The 19,741-nt window shown below is 65.6% G+C and overlaps 1 protein-coding gene across 5 annotated transcripts in view; it reads right to left on the bottom strand.

Annotated features, from left to right (window-relative positions):
* Positions 1-19,741, bottom strand: part of NFATC1 (nuclear factor of activated T cells 1) — an 87,046-nt gene that overhangs the window by 5,207 nt on the left and 62,098 nt on the right. For 2 of the 5 annotated variants that reach the window (XM_036230177.1, XM_016126517.2), the window contains exon 9: positions 18,591-19,259. In XM_036230177.1, the coding sequence (XP_036086070.1) occupies positions 18,591-19,259 (669 nt within the window). The remainder of the gene's footprint in view (positions 1-18,590; positions 19,260-19,741) is intronic. The other 3 variants (XM_036230178.1, XM_036230179.1, XM_036230180.1) reach the window with 3 other exon arrangements.

Here is a 19,741-nt window from a genome sequence, read left to right as displayed (position 1 = left end):
GGGTCCCGGCGAGGTGCCCCCCGCCCTCGGGTCCCGGCGAGGTGCCCCCCCCTCGGGTCCGGCGAGGTGCCCCCCGCCCTCGGGTCCTGGCGAGGTGGCCCCCGCCCTCGGGTCCCGGCGAGGTGGCCCCCGCCCTCGGGCGTCACCAGGCTGCCTCACGCACTCGCCCCCTCCACGCCGCGTGTTCAGGCCACGTTCCCCCACGTTCCCCCACGTTCCCCCACGTTCCCCAACTCCTGGTCTCTGAAAGCGACTGAGGTCTGAAATCTGTTTCTAAGGAGTGAGCAAACCACCTGTCCGCCCCCCCCCCCCCCCCGTGAGGCCCTCCCGGTTTCTGCGCAGACACGATTCTGGCTCCGGACGACGGTCCACGAGGAAGGAAAGGCGGGTGCTGTCATTATGAGCTTCGCGCACAGGGCGGGCCCGAGGGAGCCGGGACCACGCCCCCCGCGCCCCCTCCCCGTGGCCAGACTGCGCCTGCGAAGCCCCAGAAGACACGCGCCGTTTCCCGTCACTCCCTAGGACGGTCCCGAGGGACCGAGATGCTTGGTTGGGGTCCCCGGCTGATGCCGCGAGGGGCCTCTCCTCAGTCCGCCCACCGCTGGCCCTTCGCCTGCTCCGGGTGCAGGAGGCTGAGGGGCACAGGCATGACGTCGTCCTTTTCTGTTGGAACTAAAAGCGCCTTCCTCAGTCACGCCTCCCGTACGGCTTTAAACGGCTCCCGTTGAAAGGCAGCCAGGGGCGCGACCGGAGGCGCCGCGCGGGGTCCGCCAGCCCCGTGCCCCGCCGCGTCGGAGGGGCGCACACGCCGTGCCAGCATTTCCTTCGCTCTGAAACAGACGGCCAGGGGGCCGCGTGCCCCCGGCCGACCTCGGCAGAGACGGGGTGGCCGCGGTGCGGACGGGCGAGCCGGGCCCCCGACTCGCACCGCTTCACGCGGGGCGGCTGGCCGGGGCCTGAGTTGGACGGGGGGATTTCTCACCGCACGTGCGGGCTCTGCCTGCTCCGACCGGCTTCCCGGCCGACGCCCAGGTGGCCGGTGCCGCTCCCCGGCTGGTCGGGGCCTCTCCCTGCACTTGGCCTCGAGGCGGCTGCCTGCAGGCTGGACAAGGTTCTGCCCGCCTCACTCGCCTCGTCGGCCCCAAGGCTTGGTCGCCCGCTGTCCTGCTTCCCACTCGAGGTGCAGAAGAGGCCGTGCGTGCCTCCGAGCCCAGGGCCTCTGAGCGACTGGTGACAGCCGCTCTGTAAGCTGCAGGAGGCAGGAATGGCCTGGAGGAAACCAGGGTCCTGACACTCGGCATGTCCCTTCGGCCCCAGGAAGTGCAGGGTGCTCCGCGGCCACAGCTAAGACAGAAACAAAGCCTGCAGGAAACGCGACTCCCACAGAGTGACAGACACCACGGAGCATGCCTAGTGGCCCTCGTCCTGGGGGACAGCCTGGCCACCTGCTGTCCTGGGCCACACGGCGCTTTCTCGAACGGCTCCCGAGGAGCCTGCGGTCTCCCTACTTTTCTCAGACCTACACCCTCCCTTCGCTCGTGGCCCCCCAAACCTTCACTCAGACGGGCGAGCACCTGCGAGCCCTGGAGGCCTGCGACCTTCCTCCTGGAGACCGGACACACGGCCCTGCCCCCTGAGCATGCGCTGCCAGGGGGAGCCGCAGCCAGGTGGCGGCAGGGGGGTCCTGCTCGGCCGGCCTGGGGGTCTCCCCTGCGAGGCCCGGGGGCATGGCTGAGGCCCCCTCCTGCTCTGCGCACCGGGGGCTTCTTCAGTCATCGCACGCGGAGAAGCGGGTTAGAGTGCACGTTCTGGGGAAGAGGAAAGGCAGGCAGCTCCGGCCTCCTTCCCACCTCTCTGGGGGTGGCTGTGGTTCTCATCGCCAAGGCAGGACCAGAGAGAGCAGGGCCTGAGCCGGTCCTCACGGCGCAGTTAGAGAGTCAGGCGTGAAAGCGGCCCCCGGTGGTGGGCAGCGGCGGGCCCCGCGGGGGTCGGCACAGGGGCCGCACGCTCCGCCCGCACGGCCGGCCCCTCAGCCCTGGCCGCTTTTAAAAAGCGCGACGGGGTCGCTCAAAGGCTCCGTCGCAGGCGCTAATCGCCTCCCGGTAACAGCCGAGGGGCTCGCACCAGCACGCCCTGGTGCACCTCCGGTTTCCTGACGGTCGGAACAAGACGAGCACTTTCAGGCGTGGCAGCGAAAGCCGCACTGGCCTGCAGTCCACGCGAAGTCTGAGCTCGACCACAAGACGCGCGTGTTCTCGCAGACGCGGAATGGCGGGCGGGCCGGCTTCGCGGGCTGCACCTGCAGTTCCCACGATTCTCATGACGTGCGCGCACCGCTCAGTTAGCAGGACACGCACCCGGGCGGGCTTTCGGGGTGGTGCGAACATCAGCCGTGTCTTTCATGTCTGTCGCCGGGAGCCAAGAGCCCGGTGGGTCCTTCCTCGGACGCAGCCGTGAGTGACAACCAGACAAGACCGTGGTCCCACACCCGGCCTGCTGGGGTCGGAAAGCCACCAGAGCTGCGGGCCCTGCCTGCGGGTTCTGGGGAAGAAACAGGTGCTCGAACTTTCTAGATGGGTGTTCACACAGACAGCGACCCTGGTTCCTTAGGAACTGGATTTGGGCTTAGAGAATAAGGAATCTGCTTCGGCATACTAAGCCAGCCGCCTTGTTTAATCCTCGGTTTTTAAAAAAGAAGTTAAGACAGAGAAGGACCATACTTCTGTCAGTTTTGAAAGAAACGCATTTCTTGACATAGGTACACATTAGCTTAATTACACAAAACACTTTTTAAAGCGCGTCGAATAGTTGTTTCATGACTATTGAAATAACTATGAAATAACTTTCCAGTAAGGAAAACAATTGTATTAGGAATTTTTAAAAAATTAACAGTATTTATCCACTCCTACTTAGCGAACGAGCCGGCCCGGCGGGGGCATTGTCATTTTTCCACTCTCGGTTTTACAATGTGCTAAAATGTTGCTTTTGATGAAAAGAAGGTCTCTTTAAAGCCATCACTGTCCTTTAAACAAAAGCCACATGGGAAACAAAGACTCTCCTACAGGGTTTGTTCTCATGGCAGGTCCCTAGGCCCCCTCCCACCGACTCCATCAGAGGTCACAATCGAATCAGACGCTGCACGTGAGCAACTAGGCAGTGCAGAAGCCACCGTGGCTTCTTACTCCACTTTCCCGCGAGGGACACAAAAATGCATCATCTTTACAGGAGACCAGTCGTCAAAAACATCTTTATTTTTGAGAGAAAGTCAAAATAGCTTTCTGAAGAGTTAAAACAGGAAAGATATTCTTTCCCATTCCTATAACTAGAAGATAAATTTAAAAAGTATTTGCTAACTTTCCCAGAAAATATACCTTTAGCTAAAGTTAGGCTTGTAACCTAAGAGCATCATAATTTAGGTGGACACGAGTAAACCAGAAATATCTGAGGCCAAGTCTGTCCTTAGAAAAGTAGCTTCCAGAAAGTCTCCAAATTGTCCACTGTCCTAAACCTTCACCACGCCTGCCGCTTGACCATGGTGCGCACCCCGCCGGGAATGGGTTTTCGTGGCCATGACCCCCCCCGCCCCCCGCCAGAGGGTGTGAGGGCGTCGCCCACCCTTCTATGGCTTCGGCGGATTGCTGGACGCTGTCCACTGGACGTGGACACCCAGACGCACGGCTGAGAGTTTCAGCGGACACGAGCTGAGCACATGAAAACGGCGACAAAGCCACAATTCGGAGATGAGGAAGGAGGGGGCAGCGGGCGCGGCTTGTTCCGCGGTGGGGGCTCATCGGGTCCTGCGAGGGCAGGGCCTGGGTGGCGGCCCCGGGCAAAGTGCGGCGGTGCCCCTCCTGCGGGCTTCTCAATTCCCTGAGAAGAGGCCACCTCTTCGAAAGGCTGCTGTAAATCCCGGCTCCTCCGCCGTCCCCTGTGTTCGGCCTGCTGTGTCCACTGCGGCCTGGCCCACTGCTGGCTGCCCCCAGCACCTCCTGCGCCCCAGGGGCTGCCCCTGAGAGGCTGTGGGTAAAAACAGGGCGCTCTGGCCGGGAGTGTGTCGCAACCACTGTAATTCTGAAAATGCAGAGTTGCAATATCACTAAAACCCTTTTTTACTTTCTCATTTTTTGTTCAAAGCAGCTTTGTGAAGCAGTGGAAAATAATGCAGTTTCTCAAGTTTCATTAAAAAGTAAGTTCTCGTGTTACCTCGGGTGTCCTGGACCTATTTCAGCCTTCGCTTATTTTTATCTTTTTCATCATAATCGGCCACTGCCACGGGGCCTGCTATTTTTGGAAGGAGAGCATGGGACCGCGGTGGGACCGACTGACAAGTCGCGGTTTTAATAAAACATGACCCTCCCACCTGGGTGTGGGCTTGGCTGGCGAGCGCTGCCGTGACGCGGGGCTGCCGGCCATTCAAACGGAATAATTTTCCTACCTCAGCCCTGCTTCCTCGTTCAGCCTGAATTCTCCAAACAACGCAAACGCCCCGTGTGGAAACTCCGGCGCCCGTGGGGCCCGGTGGCCACGTGAGCGGAGGCTCCGCGGGCTCGTCCGCCTCGCCACCCGCGGCCGGGCGGCCGGGCCCGCGCCTTCCGCACCCGCGGCCACCGCTTCGTCTGCGCCAAGCCCTTCCCGCGGCCACCGCTGGGACCGTGACATTGCCAGCAAACGTTTTTCCAGGGCTTCCTTTGTGTCACTAGAAAACACTTCCCCCAAATTACCAAACTCCTGTTCAAACAGAAGAGAATTGCAAAACTAAACATTTTAAAAGCTCCCTTTAAAAAAAAATGAACAAACGGGCCGGAGGGTGGCCGTGCAGGTCTGGTCTGGCTCGGGCCCAGTGGCTCGCTGTGGACACACGGGGCTCTCGCTGGCCGCTCACACGTGAGACTGGGCCCAAAGGCGGGGACGGGGCGGCCATGGAGGAGCCGGTCGGGGCCCGTGCTGCTGCCCAGCTGTGGGCCGTGAGACGGCCAACCTGGCCACTCGGCCGCCAGCCCGGCCGGTGCCCGCGAACCACCTGCCGGCTGCCTGGTTTTGGGCAGAAGACGCTGCTCGTTACGGACGCAGAGGAGATGCTGAAGCCACACGCCCCTGCTGCTGAACGTGCTTTGCACAGAACCCTCACCTCGCCGAAGAGTTACTGGTGGTTTCGTCAGGTGCAGGCCTCGCTCTGCCGTCCTGGGAGAAACGGCCAGGAGGCTCGTGCGTGTGAGGGATGCAGGGCTGAGCAGCTCTGAGGTCGGGGCCTGGTTTTTACCATCTTGGCAGCAACGACCGGAGGCTCAGCCTCGCGGGTCCGGCCTGCTCTCTGGGCATCCGCCGGGAGGGGCCCAGCCGCCGGGCCGCGGGGAGGACGCGGGGTCCTGCACCGTCCGGGACGAGCGCGCCCCGGGCCTGCCCCTGCTCCTTGAGCTGCCAGGGACACCGTGTCACCCAGAGCCAGGTGAGACGCAGGGTCTTACGCCTCACCAGACACACTGAACGGGAACACTTTCACGAGTCCAGGATCTGGTTCGCGCCCACATGGAAGTCCGACACACCGGGGCTGGGTGGGGGTGACCTGGGGGCACAGGGAAGAGACATTTTTGATGCCTCAGGGAAACGTGCCCCCAAAGGTGCATCTCTAGAGCTGCTCACCTTCCAAACACCCTAATCCTCATTCACGTCTTTACGAAGAAATTCCGTTCTAGTTTTTCTTTTAAATTGAAAAATGATATCACGAGTGGCGTTTTGCATGAGAGTTGAGGATGGCCTAAAAATTCTGGAGACAGAAATGCTAGGGAAAGACAGTGCCCTGTGGCTGGGGTGCTGGGTGGAAAGGTGGGTGAACGGCCCACTGAGAGAGCTCCTGAGAGGCCGGACCCCTACACTACGCCCGTGGTCGCCCAGCCCGCAGGCCCCAGGCCCACCTGCAGCTCTGAGGGAGGGGCGGGAGCTGCAGGACTTGGGGACCAGCACCCCAGCCTTGGAGCCACCTGGGGGCAGTCGCCTGGGGGTCCCCTGTGCTCGCCTGCGGCAGCTGGCACGGGACAACCGAGATGGGGCGACGGCTCTGCTCAGCTGCTCCGAGCTGCGGGGACCTGCACGGCAGCCCGGGGTTTGGGTACTGAGAAAGGAATAAAGATGACTCGCACAGATTTTCGTTTTCATCATTAGAGTTGCAAGGGACGCTGTTTCTAAACTGCCATTTAAAATGATGGACTCGACGCCACACTCGAGACGGGTTCCTGCGAGGCCGCCTTTGTTTCACAGGTGTGGAAACTGAGCAGGGGCCAGAAGGGCGACCTCGAGGAGTGAGGTCCACGATGCGGGTGGCCCCTCCACACGCCTCTGCCCGCACGGCCTGTCAGGTCCCCGCAGCCCGGCCACCACCGCGCCCCGCCTGTGCCCGCAGCCCGGCCTCCGCGCCCCGCCTGTCCCGCAGCCTGGCCACCACCGCGCCCCGCCTGTCCCGCAGCCCGGCCTCAGCTGCAGCCGCACCCGCGTCTGTCACGGGGCAGCGGGGAGCGCAGCCCTCACGTCTGTCCGTCTCCCACCCCGCCCACCACTAGACTGAGCCCACCTTGAGGGTGAAACCCCCTGCACCCACGAATGTTGCCAAAGCGACTGACAGAGGAGCCGCTTCTCTGTCCTGCAGAGACCCGAACAGGAAACTCACAGGCGGCGCGAGAAGCCGCGCGCAGTGGCCAGCGAGTCGCTCGTAGGAATTCCCGCCGGAAGCGACAGGGAGGAGGGAAGGGCCGGGGGCCGGGCCCCGGCCAGCGAGCGGGTCCCGCGTCTCAGGACATATGGACCCCGGAGTGGAAAACAACACCCGAGATTGAATTTCTGTATTGATTATGCAATTATTAATCTTTACAGAAGCTATTCCGGCACTGCGCATAATGAGCAATCCATCACGGATGTCGGGTGCCAGGGAAGCTGCTGCCGGCGGGAAGGGCCATTGGGGCTCCGTAACTGCACATTACTGGGGCGTTCGCTGCTCTAAATCACATCAGCAGGCCGCGTGTGGGCGCGCTAATTGACTTTATGTGATGAGGACACGGCCCTGCTCATCACCGAAACCAGCAGGCGCGCTGAGCCCCGTGGTCCCCAAGACCACGTCCCAGCCAGGTGGTGGGCGGCACGCACGGACGTCACCTGCGCCCCCTTCCGGAGCCCGGGCGCGGGGCCCGGGGCGGGGCGCCCTCCCGCAGGAGCAGGACGAGGGCGGTGTTCTCGCCCACGCCTCCTGGGGGGCGTGTGCCCGCCCGCCGCTCCCGACCGGACAGCCGGACGCCGGCGGTGCCAGGCTGCCCCCGCGCAGCCGCCGCAGGGGCAGGGGTCAGGGGGCAGGGACCCCGGCCGGGCTCGGAGCGGGCAGCCCGCAGCGCACGGCCACCCCGAGCCGTCGCCCGAGGTCCAAGCGTGGCTTGGAGTCCCCCTCGCTCTCCCGACGCTGCTCTGATGTCTGCGGGGGTCTCGGACCTGCTCGGCCACCCTCAGCCCGCGAGACGCCGGCCGGGCTCGGGCGCGGCACTTCGTGTCTGTCTGCCGAATTCCTTTCTCCCCGCGGGGCTAGAGGAGTCTGTTTGGAAAATTTAGCTTTAATTCCTTCCGTTTGCCTAAACTTGATTTCCAAAGAAGCCTGAAAATATGTCTTCAGAAAAGAGACTAGAAATCAAGGTGTTTCGAGACGTTTGTTCACAGCAAACGACCGTTCAGACTGGAAATCGGTGAGACCCGCATGAGCCCAGGAGACGCTGGTGGCCCGTTTCTGCAGCACAGAGACACAGAGACCCAGACGATGGGGACGGGGTCCCCGACACAGTTCGGGAGCTAGGGTCCGAGTTCCGCACCCCCACTCCTCCACTTTACCGAGCGCCCTGGGAGGCCGGCGAGCCGGGCCGTGGCGGTCCCGCGCCTAACTGAAGAGATCAAAATCGCTTCAAAAACTCCACACGTGCCTGGGAAGACCCGCTGAGCCGTCTGCAGCCGCGTGTCCCCCTAACCAGCGGTGACGCCAAGGGGACTGAGGGAACCCTGGGAGGGGCAGGGTTCCGAGGCCCCAGCTCCTGCTCGCAGCCGCCCGGCTGCTCCGGGGCCTCGGCCACCCGTGCCGGCACCCCCCGGAGACTCAGCAAAGGGGACAGCGCGGGGGAGCCCCCCCGGTCCCGTGGGGCGCACAGTGGGCATCAGCACTGCTACGAGCCCGAGGCCAGGAAGCCATTGTCAGCCGGGCCCTGAAATCAGAGAGAAACAGGAAGCTCACGGAGGGGCAGCGGGAGACTGAGCAAAGGCCCCTCCGCAGCCCGGTCCGCACGGGGCTCCAGGGCCCGGCACACCTCCAGGGCGCCTGGGGCGCCCGCCGCCCGCCTGCCCTGCCGCGCCCCGGCTTCTGCGCGGCTTCATTCCCCGTTACCGCGGCAGGGAGCCGCGTGTGGAGGCAAAGCTGGCGTCCGATCCGGGGGAACCACCGTTGCCATTGCCAGGAGCGACAGCGATCGTGGGAGACCATCGAACCCCACCTCGATGCGCTGACGCAGGTAAGGCGGGGCCGGGCGGGGGTGGGGGGCTCGGCGCGTCCCCAGGGACAGAAGGGCAGGCCCGTGCTGGCGGCTCTCGCCCTCCAGCAGAAACACCCTCGCGCCGGGCAGGCCTGAGCACGCTCCGCGCGCTGTCCTTGCTGAAATCGTAAGGACAGCCTCACGTGGCTCCCCGCCCCCACACGCACAGCCGCCCTGCACGCCTGAGTGTGGCCGCAGACGCTCCCACCCAGGCTAGAGCAAACGGTCAGGTGATGAGGGACAGCTCGCCCCCGCCGGCCCGGCGGCCACCACCACTCTGTCACCCGCCACCTCACCCCCCCGCCGCCCGCCGAGAGGAAATGACGGCTGTGCTGGGAGTCTGGGAACCCCAGAAAACATCTCAAATCCACAGAAATAATTGAGGTTCGCGTCTACCGAGCTGCTCAGTCCCATTCTGACTTTTATTACAATGTCAACAAGAGTTTAATTTGTTTTAAAGTTTAGGCTGTTAAATCTCAGTGATATACGGTAGTTTACAGCTCGCTGGCAGGAGCTACTGCGGAAAAAAAAGGCGAGTGTGAGCGGCGACCCCGAGTCCGGCCAGCAAACATGCGGCCTCCCCCCCACCCCGACACGGCGGCCGCCACGTGACACGACACGTCCCTCCCGGCCAAGGCCAATCTCGTCCGGGGCCATCATCGACAGGAAACGGCCGAAAAGGTACCTTCTCGCACTAACCACAGCCGGCCAGGCTGGGCCCCTTTCTGAAGCCCAACGAGGGCCAACGCTGGGCCCGCGGGGACAGGGCGGCGTGTCCTTCCTGCAGCGCCGAGCCGCACAGGGCTGTCGGCCGCGGAGGCCGGGGGCACGCAGCCCGGCGCCTGCCACCGAGGCTCAGCCCTGTGGAAACCATCGGCGGGAAGCGCGGGACAAACGCGCAAACCGAGCCCCTCCCGGGCAGACAGGGCGGGGGGCGGCCCCCGCGGGGCCACCTCGTGGGGCGGCAGGGGGCCGCCCGCCCCGCTGCCCGGGGTCCCTGACGGCTGCAAAGCCAGACGGCGTCTCGGCCGCAGCTTTTCCTCCCGCAACGGGCTGGCCCGGAGCCAGGGCCTGGGGTAAATCACAGACGGTCCTCGATGCTGCTGAGGGCGCGCGCCTGCCGCCTCCCAGAGCTGCTTCCTGCCATATCTAAGACAGCAGCAGCTGTGAGGGGCTGATAGGGCCGCCCCGCAGGCCTGCGCCCCGGCGGGGGAGAGGGGGGTCCGGGGGCTGATAACGGCCGGGCCCACGGCGATGACCGCATCCCGCACTGTCCGCTGGGCTCTGGGAGCCGGGGCTGTGCCTCGGGAGGGAGGGCCTGGCTGACTTGGCCTATTGTCCCGAGTATCAGGCTTTGATTAGCTGGGGTCCCTGGGCCTGATAAGGGCGGATGTTTCGGGAGGCGGCCAGGCTCGCTTTGTTCTTTACTGTGTGTGAGTGTCCACGTTACAACATGGAAGGGCGGAAGAACCCGGGTTCAAAATTCAAGCTGAAAGAGGTGAATTCCGTGTGCCCGACCTGCACTAAGGTGACAGAGAGCCCCCCACTGCCACGGCCCGAGGACAGACAGCCGCGGCCGGGCACGGTCTCCCACGCTGTGCGGGCCCCGGGAGGCAGGCCTGGATTCGGCTAAACGGCGAGTCACGGAGAGGCACGTTTCTACGCCCGGAGAGGATTTCCGTCCCCGGCGCGGCATCCGTGTCGCGTGAGAACGGAATCAGGACTTTGTCCTGACGCTGCCGAAGGTCCACGGGCTGGGCGCGAGCCCCGCACGCGGGGAGAGGGAGGCGGCGTCCCCCGCGCTCATCTGTCCGCCCTTCCCCGGCTTCCGCCGCTCGGACTGGACGGCCCGCTGCTCCCCCTCCGCGCTGCTGGCCCTTTTCCTCCGCCAGCTCCGATCCCCTGTTCGCCCTCGGGACCCCCCCCCTATTCAGTTACTGCTACTTTTCAACTCTAGAACGTCCACCTGGCTCTTATGTAAAGAATTTATTTCTATCTCATTATCGAAATTCTCTGTTTGATGAGACGTAGCTGTCACGCTTTCCTTTAATTCTTTAGACGGTTCCCTCCAGTTCTTTGGGCGCGTCCATAGACGCTGACCGAAAGCCTCTGCTGCCAAGCCTAACACCCGGGCCCTCGTGGGATGTTGTCTGTTGTCTGTGGGTTGGTTTTTATCCCATGTATGAGACGTATTTTGTTTCTCTGCACATCTCGTCATTTCTCGGTTGAAACTGGCCGTGACAGAGCGCCCACGGCAGCAGAGGCAGCACCCCGCCCCCCCCGATTCGCTCTTCTCGTGGGCTTTTTCCTCCCTGTTGCTGCTTTGATTAGTGACTCTCCGGGACTGACTCTGTAGATTCTGTATTCTCCACAGTGTGCGGCCACTGAGTTCTCTGTTCCCCTTTAAGAAAAAAATTCTCGTTTTTATTGTTAAGCCTGGCTTTCCAGGGCTCTCAGGTCGGCACGGTTTAACAGTCAGTCAGCTACCAGCTGGGAGGTGGCCTGAAGCGCCTTGAGCCGTTCCGTCTTCGACCTCTGGCCAAGGAGAGCTGCGTGTTGCGGGCATCTCAGAAGCCGGCCCTGGCTTTCACTTTCGTTCGTGCGGGGTCTCACGGTCCGCCAGAGGCGCGCGACTGGGGCCCTCTCTTTGCACAGGCCTTCCCGGTGCACATGCGTGGCCTTCTGGGTTCCCAGGAGCACACCAGCGGCGGTCGTCCAGTCTGCCCAGGCCCTGCTGACCCCCCGAGACCACGGAGCCGGGCGAGGAGCGCGATTCCAGGGAGCGTCATGACCAGTCACGACACTGTCCGGGTGGGGGCGTTTAACGGTGCCCACGGCGAGGCCGCTGGCGTTTCGCGCTGGGCTCCGTGGGGCTGGAGGGGGACACGAGCCCCCCCGGTCAGAACACCACGGAGCCCGCCGTTCCCGCCGGGGCCCAGTTTTTTGTGAATAAATGTTTTTCGTTTGTTCTGCCTCTTTGGTTCATTTCCAGATTCTAAAGTCATTGATCTGATCGTTTCGTCAGCATTTTTATCACTTTTGGGGGGGCTGACTCACCGAGGTTTTCTCTCCACCATTCTGGAACCCCCCCCCCCCATCTTCCTGTCCTTCTCAAGCTGCCGCAACATGCCTCGTTAATGCCCAGGAACCCTCTGACGGAGAGAAACACACACTACCTTCCTCTTCGCTCGCAAGGCCGAGTAATGCTTGAAAGCTACACCTTTGAGCAGGAAGCTTCGCTTGTCATCTCTCTAGTGGGGAAAAACACCCAGTGACGTAGCCTGACCTTGGTAGAGACTGCCGAAACCAGAGCTGGCGGGTCACGGCGACGGCCCTGGCTCGTCAGCCGTCAGCTCGGATCCCGAGCGGGGCGAGTGACGCTTCTCTTGAGCCTCGGTTTCCTCTCGTCGGGTGGGAGCGACGTCGGCAGCTTTGCCCCGAACGATTAGTCGTGCTCAAGGCGAGCACGCGAGCTGAGAGGGGGCGTGTGAACGGCGGCCGTGGGAGCAGGGAGGCCGCGCCGCCAGGCGGACTGCCGCCCCCGCCGCGGGCCCTTCCGTCTGCCGGCCACGGCGTGTCCTGCTGCACCGGGACCAGCCTTCTCGGCTCTGAGGAGCGAAGGCGATTAGGACGAGTGCGATGGCCCGTGTTCTCCTCCGCCCGGGCCCGAGGGGGTCTGCGAGCCGGCTGCTCCTCGCTCCTCAGGGGGCCGAGCGCGAGGCTCCGCTGTTGCATCGGGCGGAGGAGGTGGCGGTGCCCGGCTGGCACGCTGCCCGGAGCTCCCGGGGCACGGAGCCAAGCGCCTGGCTGGAGTTACAGGCCCTGGCTGCTCTTAGGAAAACAGTCGTCCGACAGATGTAGACAGAGGCCTCCCCTGCCCAGGTCACCACTGTCCCCAAAGAGACGCCAAGCCCCGACGGCCTATCGGCACCTGGGCCTTGTGGACGTGGCCACTGTGCGCGTGAATACCTTGCTTTCCAGCCTCACGCTCTGGCGACACGGCGCCGGTTTGCTACCTGCTGGCGCACAGAGAAAGAGCCCACGCAGCCCGCAGCCGACGCCGCGGGGCAGGGCGTCCGCACGGCCGGGACGCGGCCCGGAGCACGGGCGCCCGGGCAGCCGCACGCAGCCCCGCCCGCCCCGCGGGGCCGCACGCAGTCACGCCCACGCGCCAGGGCTCGCGGCCCCTGCTTCTTGGGGGCGAGTGTTTCGGGCACTACGTGGCCCTGCAAGTGCTGCCGGGCCGAGCCCCACGACCCCGCCCTTTGGCTCCTTCTGCTCCGCCCCTGCTTCTTTCCCTCAAATGAACAATGTCAAACGAGAATCCGTCTGAAGGAGGAGACAAGGGCCCCCCTGCCAGGTGTGTGGAACTGTCGCTGGGGGACAGGGCCGCGGTCAGCGCGGCCTGGGCCCAGGGCCGGCGGGTCCACACCGGGCCGCTGAGGACGTGCCCAGACGCACAGCCGCCCCGGCTCTGGCCTCGTGCACAGCCCAGGTGCGTCCAGGACGGGCCCTGAGGACCTGCTTCACGGGGGTTCGCCCCACGCAGCCCAGGTCGCCTCGGCGCGAGATCGCCGTGATCCAGACCCTTTCAGGCAGCGCCGGCCGGAGGGCCGCAGACCTGGGCGCGCGCCAGGTTCGTAAAACTTTCCATGAGGGAAGCCTTTTGTTGTCTCCCCAGCTCACGCTCAGGGAGGGGGTGGGGAGGGGCGCGGGGCCCAGACTCGGGGCAGACGCAGTCCTGGCCGCCGGGCCACCTGCTTGTTCTTTAATGACATCTAGGCTTCCGGACGCCCGAGAGCTCCCGGGGGGCCTGAAAGGGCCGGCTGTGGCGGAGGCGCAGGGCGGTCGAGGTGACCGCAGGGCGGGTGCGGTGCGGACAGGCCCAGGCCTTGGGAGCCGAGCGCGGGCTGCGCCATCGGGACAGGCACCAGGCCGCTGAGGGTCCCGCACGCACGCCGGAACACAGCGCGTGCTCCAGAACTGTCCAGGACACGCTCCCAGCAAGGTGTACGCACAGGAGCGTGTCGGCGACACACGCGACTGTGTGCGTGCATGCGTGTGCAGGCACACGGGGCCGGGCCGCCCACAGGGACAGCTGTCCCTCAGAAGAGGACGGGGTCGCCGGCCGGCTCTCCACAACGGCACTGCACAGAAATTCCAGCAGAGTCATTGGCTCAGTGACAGCTTTCATGACACATTTTAAAAATCTACATTTAAAATAACGTGTGACCGGTAGCACTGACCCTCAAGTCCTGTGTTCTCATGGCTCTACTGGCCTGAGGAGCCAGAGGCAGTCGCCCAAGTCATGAATACCGTTGAACCAAGAATAAATCATAATTGAGATTTATTCGTGGGCCAAGTACCTTCGAAACAAAACCTGAGAGCAGAAACAACTGGAAAACAAAGAAACCCTAAACCCCGTGGGGGCTCCCTCTGCAGTGAGCTCTTTTGCCTTAAACTCCCCTGAGATGAATAGAAATTTGGAGGGTTAAACTGAGGCCCTGTTAGAGCACAGTCGAGCCCTAAACAACGCAAACGACGACCGTTTCTGTCCCCCAAATGCCCCTGGCTCTCTGGCACTGCCCCTGACATCCTATAGGAATTGCCTCCTTCATTCCACACGCCTGGAAAACAGAAACAAACCCAAGAGCGGCGCACTCCCGGGCAGGTCTCTGCCGGCCCGAGCGCGGACCCCTCACGCCCTGCCGACCCTTGGGTGACCGTGGCAAGCACTCAGGAAACAGGCTGTGTGTTGAAGGGCGAGGCCAGGTTGTCTGCCGCCCGGGGAGCGAGCCGCCCCGCGCTCCACTGTCACTGTGTCCCCGTAGTGACGTGTTATAAACCGCGACATGCCCTATGCTGGCTCCTCCCACCCGGGGGACGGCGGGGGTCCCAGAGGCCTCGGCACTGCACGAGGGACGCGCTGGAGGAGCAGCAGGCGGGCAGCCTGGAGCGTGGACCCTGCCGCGGCCAGCATGGCGGCACCCGCGTCCCCCTGGGAAGGGCCCGGCCCGGCCCCTGCTGCGGTGGCCGGACGCTGGCCCTCTGATGGGCCCGCCCCACCCCCCACCTCCCGCGTAATCAGCGGGGAGCGTCTGCTCCCTAACGCGGGGCCTCTTGCAGTTAATGGCGTGGACTTTTCCGTGTTTTGGTTCCTTTTCTGTTCGGTGCGCCCTCCCGGGGTGGGCTGCAAACTCAAACCCTCCCTAGAGGGAGGCCAGACGCCTCACTGGGCTACAGCTGCCATGTCTGAGCAGCCGCACCGCAGAGGCCGGGGTCCCACGGTGCCCCCGCCCCTCAGAAGACATGGTGAGACCCCCCCCAAGAAATGCACATTGAGCCAAGAGACTCTGCGCCCACCCGAACAGAAGCGAAGCCGGGCGGGGTGCAGGGCGTGGCGTGCGGCTGGCTCGAGCGGTGGCCCCGCCGGACGGCGCGGGGACCCACAGGTGGAGCAGCCGGAGGTGCCCGAGGTCCGTGGGCCGGGGCGTGCAGCCCCGGGGCGGTGCACACGGCACCATCCCTCTCCCGCCCGCCCGACGCGGCACGGGTGGGGGCCTGTGCTCCCAACGCGCCGGGCCCAGGGAGCTGTACCCGCGACGTTCCCTGGAACCTTCCTGCCCCGGAACACGCGCGGGCTTGTTGACATTGACCTCGTTGGACAAGTTAGGTTTTGAAAACCTCACCCCTTAGAGCTTTGACGCGGGGACAGCAAAGCGTCAGACCACTGGTGCTGGCTTGTCACCCGGGCTTCAGAGGACGTCACGCTGAGCCCACACCCACCGCCACCCTCTCCCACCCTCCCCGTTGAGGGGCCGCGGTGCACACCACCCCCTGCGGCCCTCCAAGTCTGGGGCAGGAGGCCAGGGGCTGTGGTTCCCACGCCCGGACCGTGGCCTGGACTCTGCCTTCAGCAGCCCTGGCTGACCTGCGTGGACGGAGGCGCTGCCCGTACGAGATGGGGGGTCAGGGGCCCTAGGGCCACGTCTGGAGCAAAGATCCAGCCTTGAGACCCTCCCGGAGGCCCGACCTCTCTGCAGATGGCTCGCTTGACTACCCCCTCCCCGCCCCTACCTGCCCCCCCCCCCCAGCACAGCTGTGAGCATCCCAAGACTTCCGGGGAGAGCCAGGCCCGTCCGGCGTTCCAAGCTCCTGTGCACTCAGGGAGCCGTCGGTCGCTCCCAGCGACCCCCGTCCCGGCTGCTTTCCAGATCAGATGAGGTCTGGCTCTGCTGCCCGACAGAAGCCCCGCAGCCTGAGTGGTGAGGGGCCACCCCCGGGCAGGGCGCTGGGCCTGCATGTGGGGACCACTCTCGCCCCGTCTTGGCTGGGAGCTGCACAGAGGATCACCTCTGTGCGGTGCTGCAGCCCACACATGTGGCCCGGGTCCCCCGCAGACCCCCCCACTTCTGGGACGTGTCCCCTCTGGAGTGCCCATTCTAGGGGTGGGGTGCTGGCAGAACTTGGTCTGCCATTTCCACCTGCCGCCAGCTCTGGAAGGAGCAGGGGACACCCCCGTGGGGGCAGATCGGGGTGTCTGCTGGGGGCCCCGGGCTGGCAAGCAGTCTCCAGCTGCTCGGGGCTGTGCCTGCTCCCCCTGCGGTTCTGGGAACCAGCAATGCAGCGTCACGTAGGGGGAGGAAACGTGCAAGTCATGTCAGTGCACTTACTGCCTTCTAGGGCGGCCTCGGGCACAGCGGCCTGGACCGTGGTCCCAGTCCTGACCCCGAGACACGGGCCTCGCTTCGCTCTCACGGCCCGAAACCGCGCGGCTCTGTGTGTGACTGGCTGGGACTGCGGCCACTCGGGGGGAACGAGGCCCACGGACGGGGGCGGGAGGAACCTACTGCGCACAGGCGGCTGGGCTGGGCGGCTGGGCTGGGCGGCAGGACCATGTCGTGGCCTGGAGATGCGTGGACAGACAGCTGCCTGCATGCGGGGCCAGTGCAGCCCGGCCGGCTGGGGCACCCCCAGGAGGCTTGGCAAGATAGGATCAGCACCAGGGGACAGAGCTGCGGTCCCAGGGAGGGGAGGGGAGTGTGGGGGGGGCAGAGCAGACGCCCGCAAAGCATGACCTCGTGCTGCAGGCGAGAGCCGGGTCCTGGAGCGGAGGGCGCTTGTGCAGGCGGTTTGAGGCAGGGCCTCCAGGAGTCCGCGGGGAGGGGAGGGAGCTGCCTCGCAGGTGAGGAGCCCGAGCCTGGCTCCTCAGTCGCCAGCGGGCTGACAGGGACGGGGATGCGTGAGCTGGGACGGTGTGCTTGGCAGGTGGTGGACGCCCCCCCCCCCCAGGACTGGAGGTCTTGGCCAGGGTCTCACTCAGCTTCGACCTCGCCACCGAGTCCAGAGGGCCCGGAGACCGGCCAGGGCTCGGCACCCCACGGCCACATTCCAGCGCCTCTGCGGGGCGCTGAGTCCACTGGACGCAGGCCCCTGCCCGGGCCCGGTCTTGCTGCCCAGCACGACAAGGCCACACTGGCCCCGGGAGGCACCGGGGCAGCTGGGAATGGGCAGGGCGCTGCCCAGCTGTCGGCCCTCGGCCGGACGGCGGAGGCTCAGGCAGGGCCGGAGCGCAAGGACCCGACGACAGCCGACGGGCAGGGGGCCACGCTGCAGTGCTGTGTCCAGCCTTGGCCGGACACTGGGCAGGGAGCGGGACCCACTGGCTCTCTGTGGTCACACGCGGTCAGGGCCCTGCGTGTGCTCAGGGGCAGGTTAAATGGACATGGCTCTGGACTGAACTGTCCACATGAGCCTGGGCCCTAACGACCCCCTTCAAGCCGCCGAGGGCAGCTGTGGGCCTGGGGGCTAGGGAGACTCGCCAGCTTCGGGGCGCCGCACCCCTGAGCGCAGAAGGAAGACAAGACCACAGCACAGGGCAGGGGCCGCAGAGCCAGAGTCTCACGGGACAGACTGCGGGAAGCTCGCAGCCATGAGCAGGAGTGTCCCGCCGAGCAGACGGGTCTGCGGCCTGGCGCGCAGCGCCCACCCAGCCTGCGGGGACACTGGGGGCCAGCACTGCGGGGCTTCAGCCCCTGAGGCTGGTCCCAGGCCGGCCCCACCGTTCCCCGCATGGCACGGGGCCGGTGTTCTTCCGCACGAAAGGCCTGCTGGGAAGGGCACGGGATGCGGAGGAGCCGCGGCGTTCGCCAGGCTGCGGGGCCACGGCTTTCAGAGAAAACAGCTCACGGCTTTGAGGCCTCAACCTGGAGGCGGGGGAGGCCGAGGGCCATGTTCCTGGGGAGACTGGGCTGGTGTGACCCGAGTCCAGCGGCTGGGAGGCGGTGGGCAGCTGGCCCCAGCACCAGCCGGCACCGGTCTGTGTAAGGACGTAGGCCCGGGACAGGAGGCCTGGCTCCCTCACAGACGGCTCCCGCGGCCGACCACGCCCCGACCCACCCGCGGTCCAGGTGGCCCAGGTCAGGCCAGGACCGCCTGCTTCCACTCGGCTGGGGCCGCGCTGGTCCCCGGGGAGTGGCCGGGGGGACGGCGTCTCTGTCCCCGCCGTGCGGCGGGACCCTGGGGCTCGGCCTCACGCCCGGCGGCCGGCGTCCCACCTCCTCGGCCGCCCCGGACACGCACGCTCGGTGGCGCGTCTGCTCGGAGCGCGCCCGCGGCCGGGCCGGAGCAGGCCCCACGCTGGGGGCCGGGGGCCGTCCCGTTCACTGCCGATCGTCCACCAAGCTCCCGACAAGGCCACCGCAGCCCTCACGGACCTCGACGGAGCCACGCCGGGCAGGACGTCCGTCACCGTCCTCTACGCCCGCCAAGGCCCCCGAGGGGCTCGCCCTGCGCCCGGCGCCTCTCCTGACAAGGCTGCCAGGCAGCGCTGGGTGCGGCTCGGCCCGCCAGCCCGCGCACGCCGAGGTCGTGGGCCGTGTCGCCGGGACGTGGTGGTGGCCACGGCGACGGAGCAGAGCCGCGCGACCTGGGCCGGGCCCTGCCCACCGCGCGGAGCCGACGGCGGCAGAGCCGCACACCCCTCCTCCGCACGCTCGGCTCGGCGCCAGCCCGCGCGCCCCCCTGGCCGCGGGCACTTACCGTCATCCAGGTACAGCTGGTCCAAGTCTTGAGGTTCTCGCTTGACCGATACGGGAGTGGGGGCCAGACTATGATTACTGTCCTCACGCACCTCGGGCAGTGGCAGAGGCCGGGTGGCTGCAGACGCTTTTTCCGGAACCTTCGGCAGCTGGTGCTGCAGATGGCCCATCCCGGGTGGGCGGGCTGGGCTGCGGGGCTGCAAACAGGTCGGCTCCTGGGCACCGGGCAGCAGCGGAGAGGAGGGGCTGTTGGCACAGAGTGCTGGCTGGTGACCCGGGGAACAGCTGCTGCTCAGCTGTGGACTCACCTGTGGCTGCTGGGGGGAGCCTGGGTGCACGCCCACGGGTCTCGGCGCCTCCTGCCCCACGAAGGCCCCCCCGGCTGGCCGCTGAAGTCTGAGGGGGTCGTGGCCCGGGCTGGCCATGCCCTTGCCGTAGTGGGCAGGAGAGAGGTCGTGGAGCTTCGGGCTGGCGCTGGGCGGCGGTGGCATCACGCTGCTCCTCGGTGGGCAGGGCGGGAAGCCGGCCGCGAGGCAGGCTCCCGGGTCGGGCGGCATGGCGAGCTGCTGGCCGTAGCACGGCTTCGGGAGCGGGCCCAGGCCCTGGCTCGCTGGTCCACAGGTCAGGGCCGGCTCGTAGTCGTCGGTGGGCTCCGTCTTGATGATGGGAACTGTGAGGAGGAGAGGAAGCTGGATAAACACAGGCTGCGTGCGGGTGCGAGGGGCGGGCAGCGGCCGGCACAGCCTCCGAAAACAAACGGCGCCCTGACTGAGCCCCTGTGTCTCCTGCCGGGCTCCCCCACCCAATTACACACGGGAGCGTGAGTCACCGGCTCCGGAGCGCTGCAGCTGCTTCCAGTGCCGGAGCACTGTTTTCCTTGGAAGCTCCCCCAGCACTAATGTGCTGTAAAAATCCATTTGCACGAGCCGCAGAAGCTCTGGGCGCGGGGGCCCGTGGGTCTGCAGCGATCAAAGCGGACATGTGAGCTTGGACGCAGACCCGCGCCTCCGCTGCTCCTGACGCCCTGGTACGCGCCTGTGCATCTGGCACGCGGGCGCACGGCGTCGGAGTCGGGAACAGCCAGGGGAGAGCAGGCTGGCCGTCTGTGAGGAGAGGCGCCTCCAGCCACGAGGAATGGAAAAACTGCCTTCT

Source organism: Rousettus aegyptiacus, unplaced genomic scaffold (assembly GCF_014176215.1).
Source record: "Rousettus aegyptiacus isolate mRouAeg1 unplaced genomic scaffold, mRouAeg1.p scaffold_m13_p_12, whole genome shotgun sequence".
NCBI classification, from domain to species: domain Eukaryota; kingdom Metazoa; phylum Chordata; class Mammalia; order Chiroptera; family Pteropodidae; genus Rousettus; species Rousettus aegyptiacus.
Note: the sequence above shows the minus strand (reverse complement) of the source record. Positions and strands in the feature narration are given on the sequence as shown.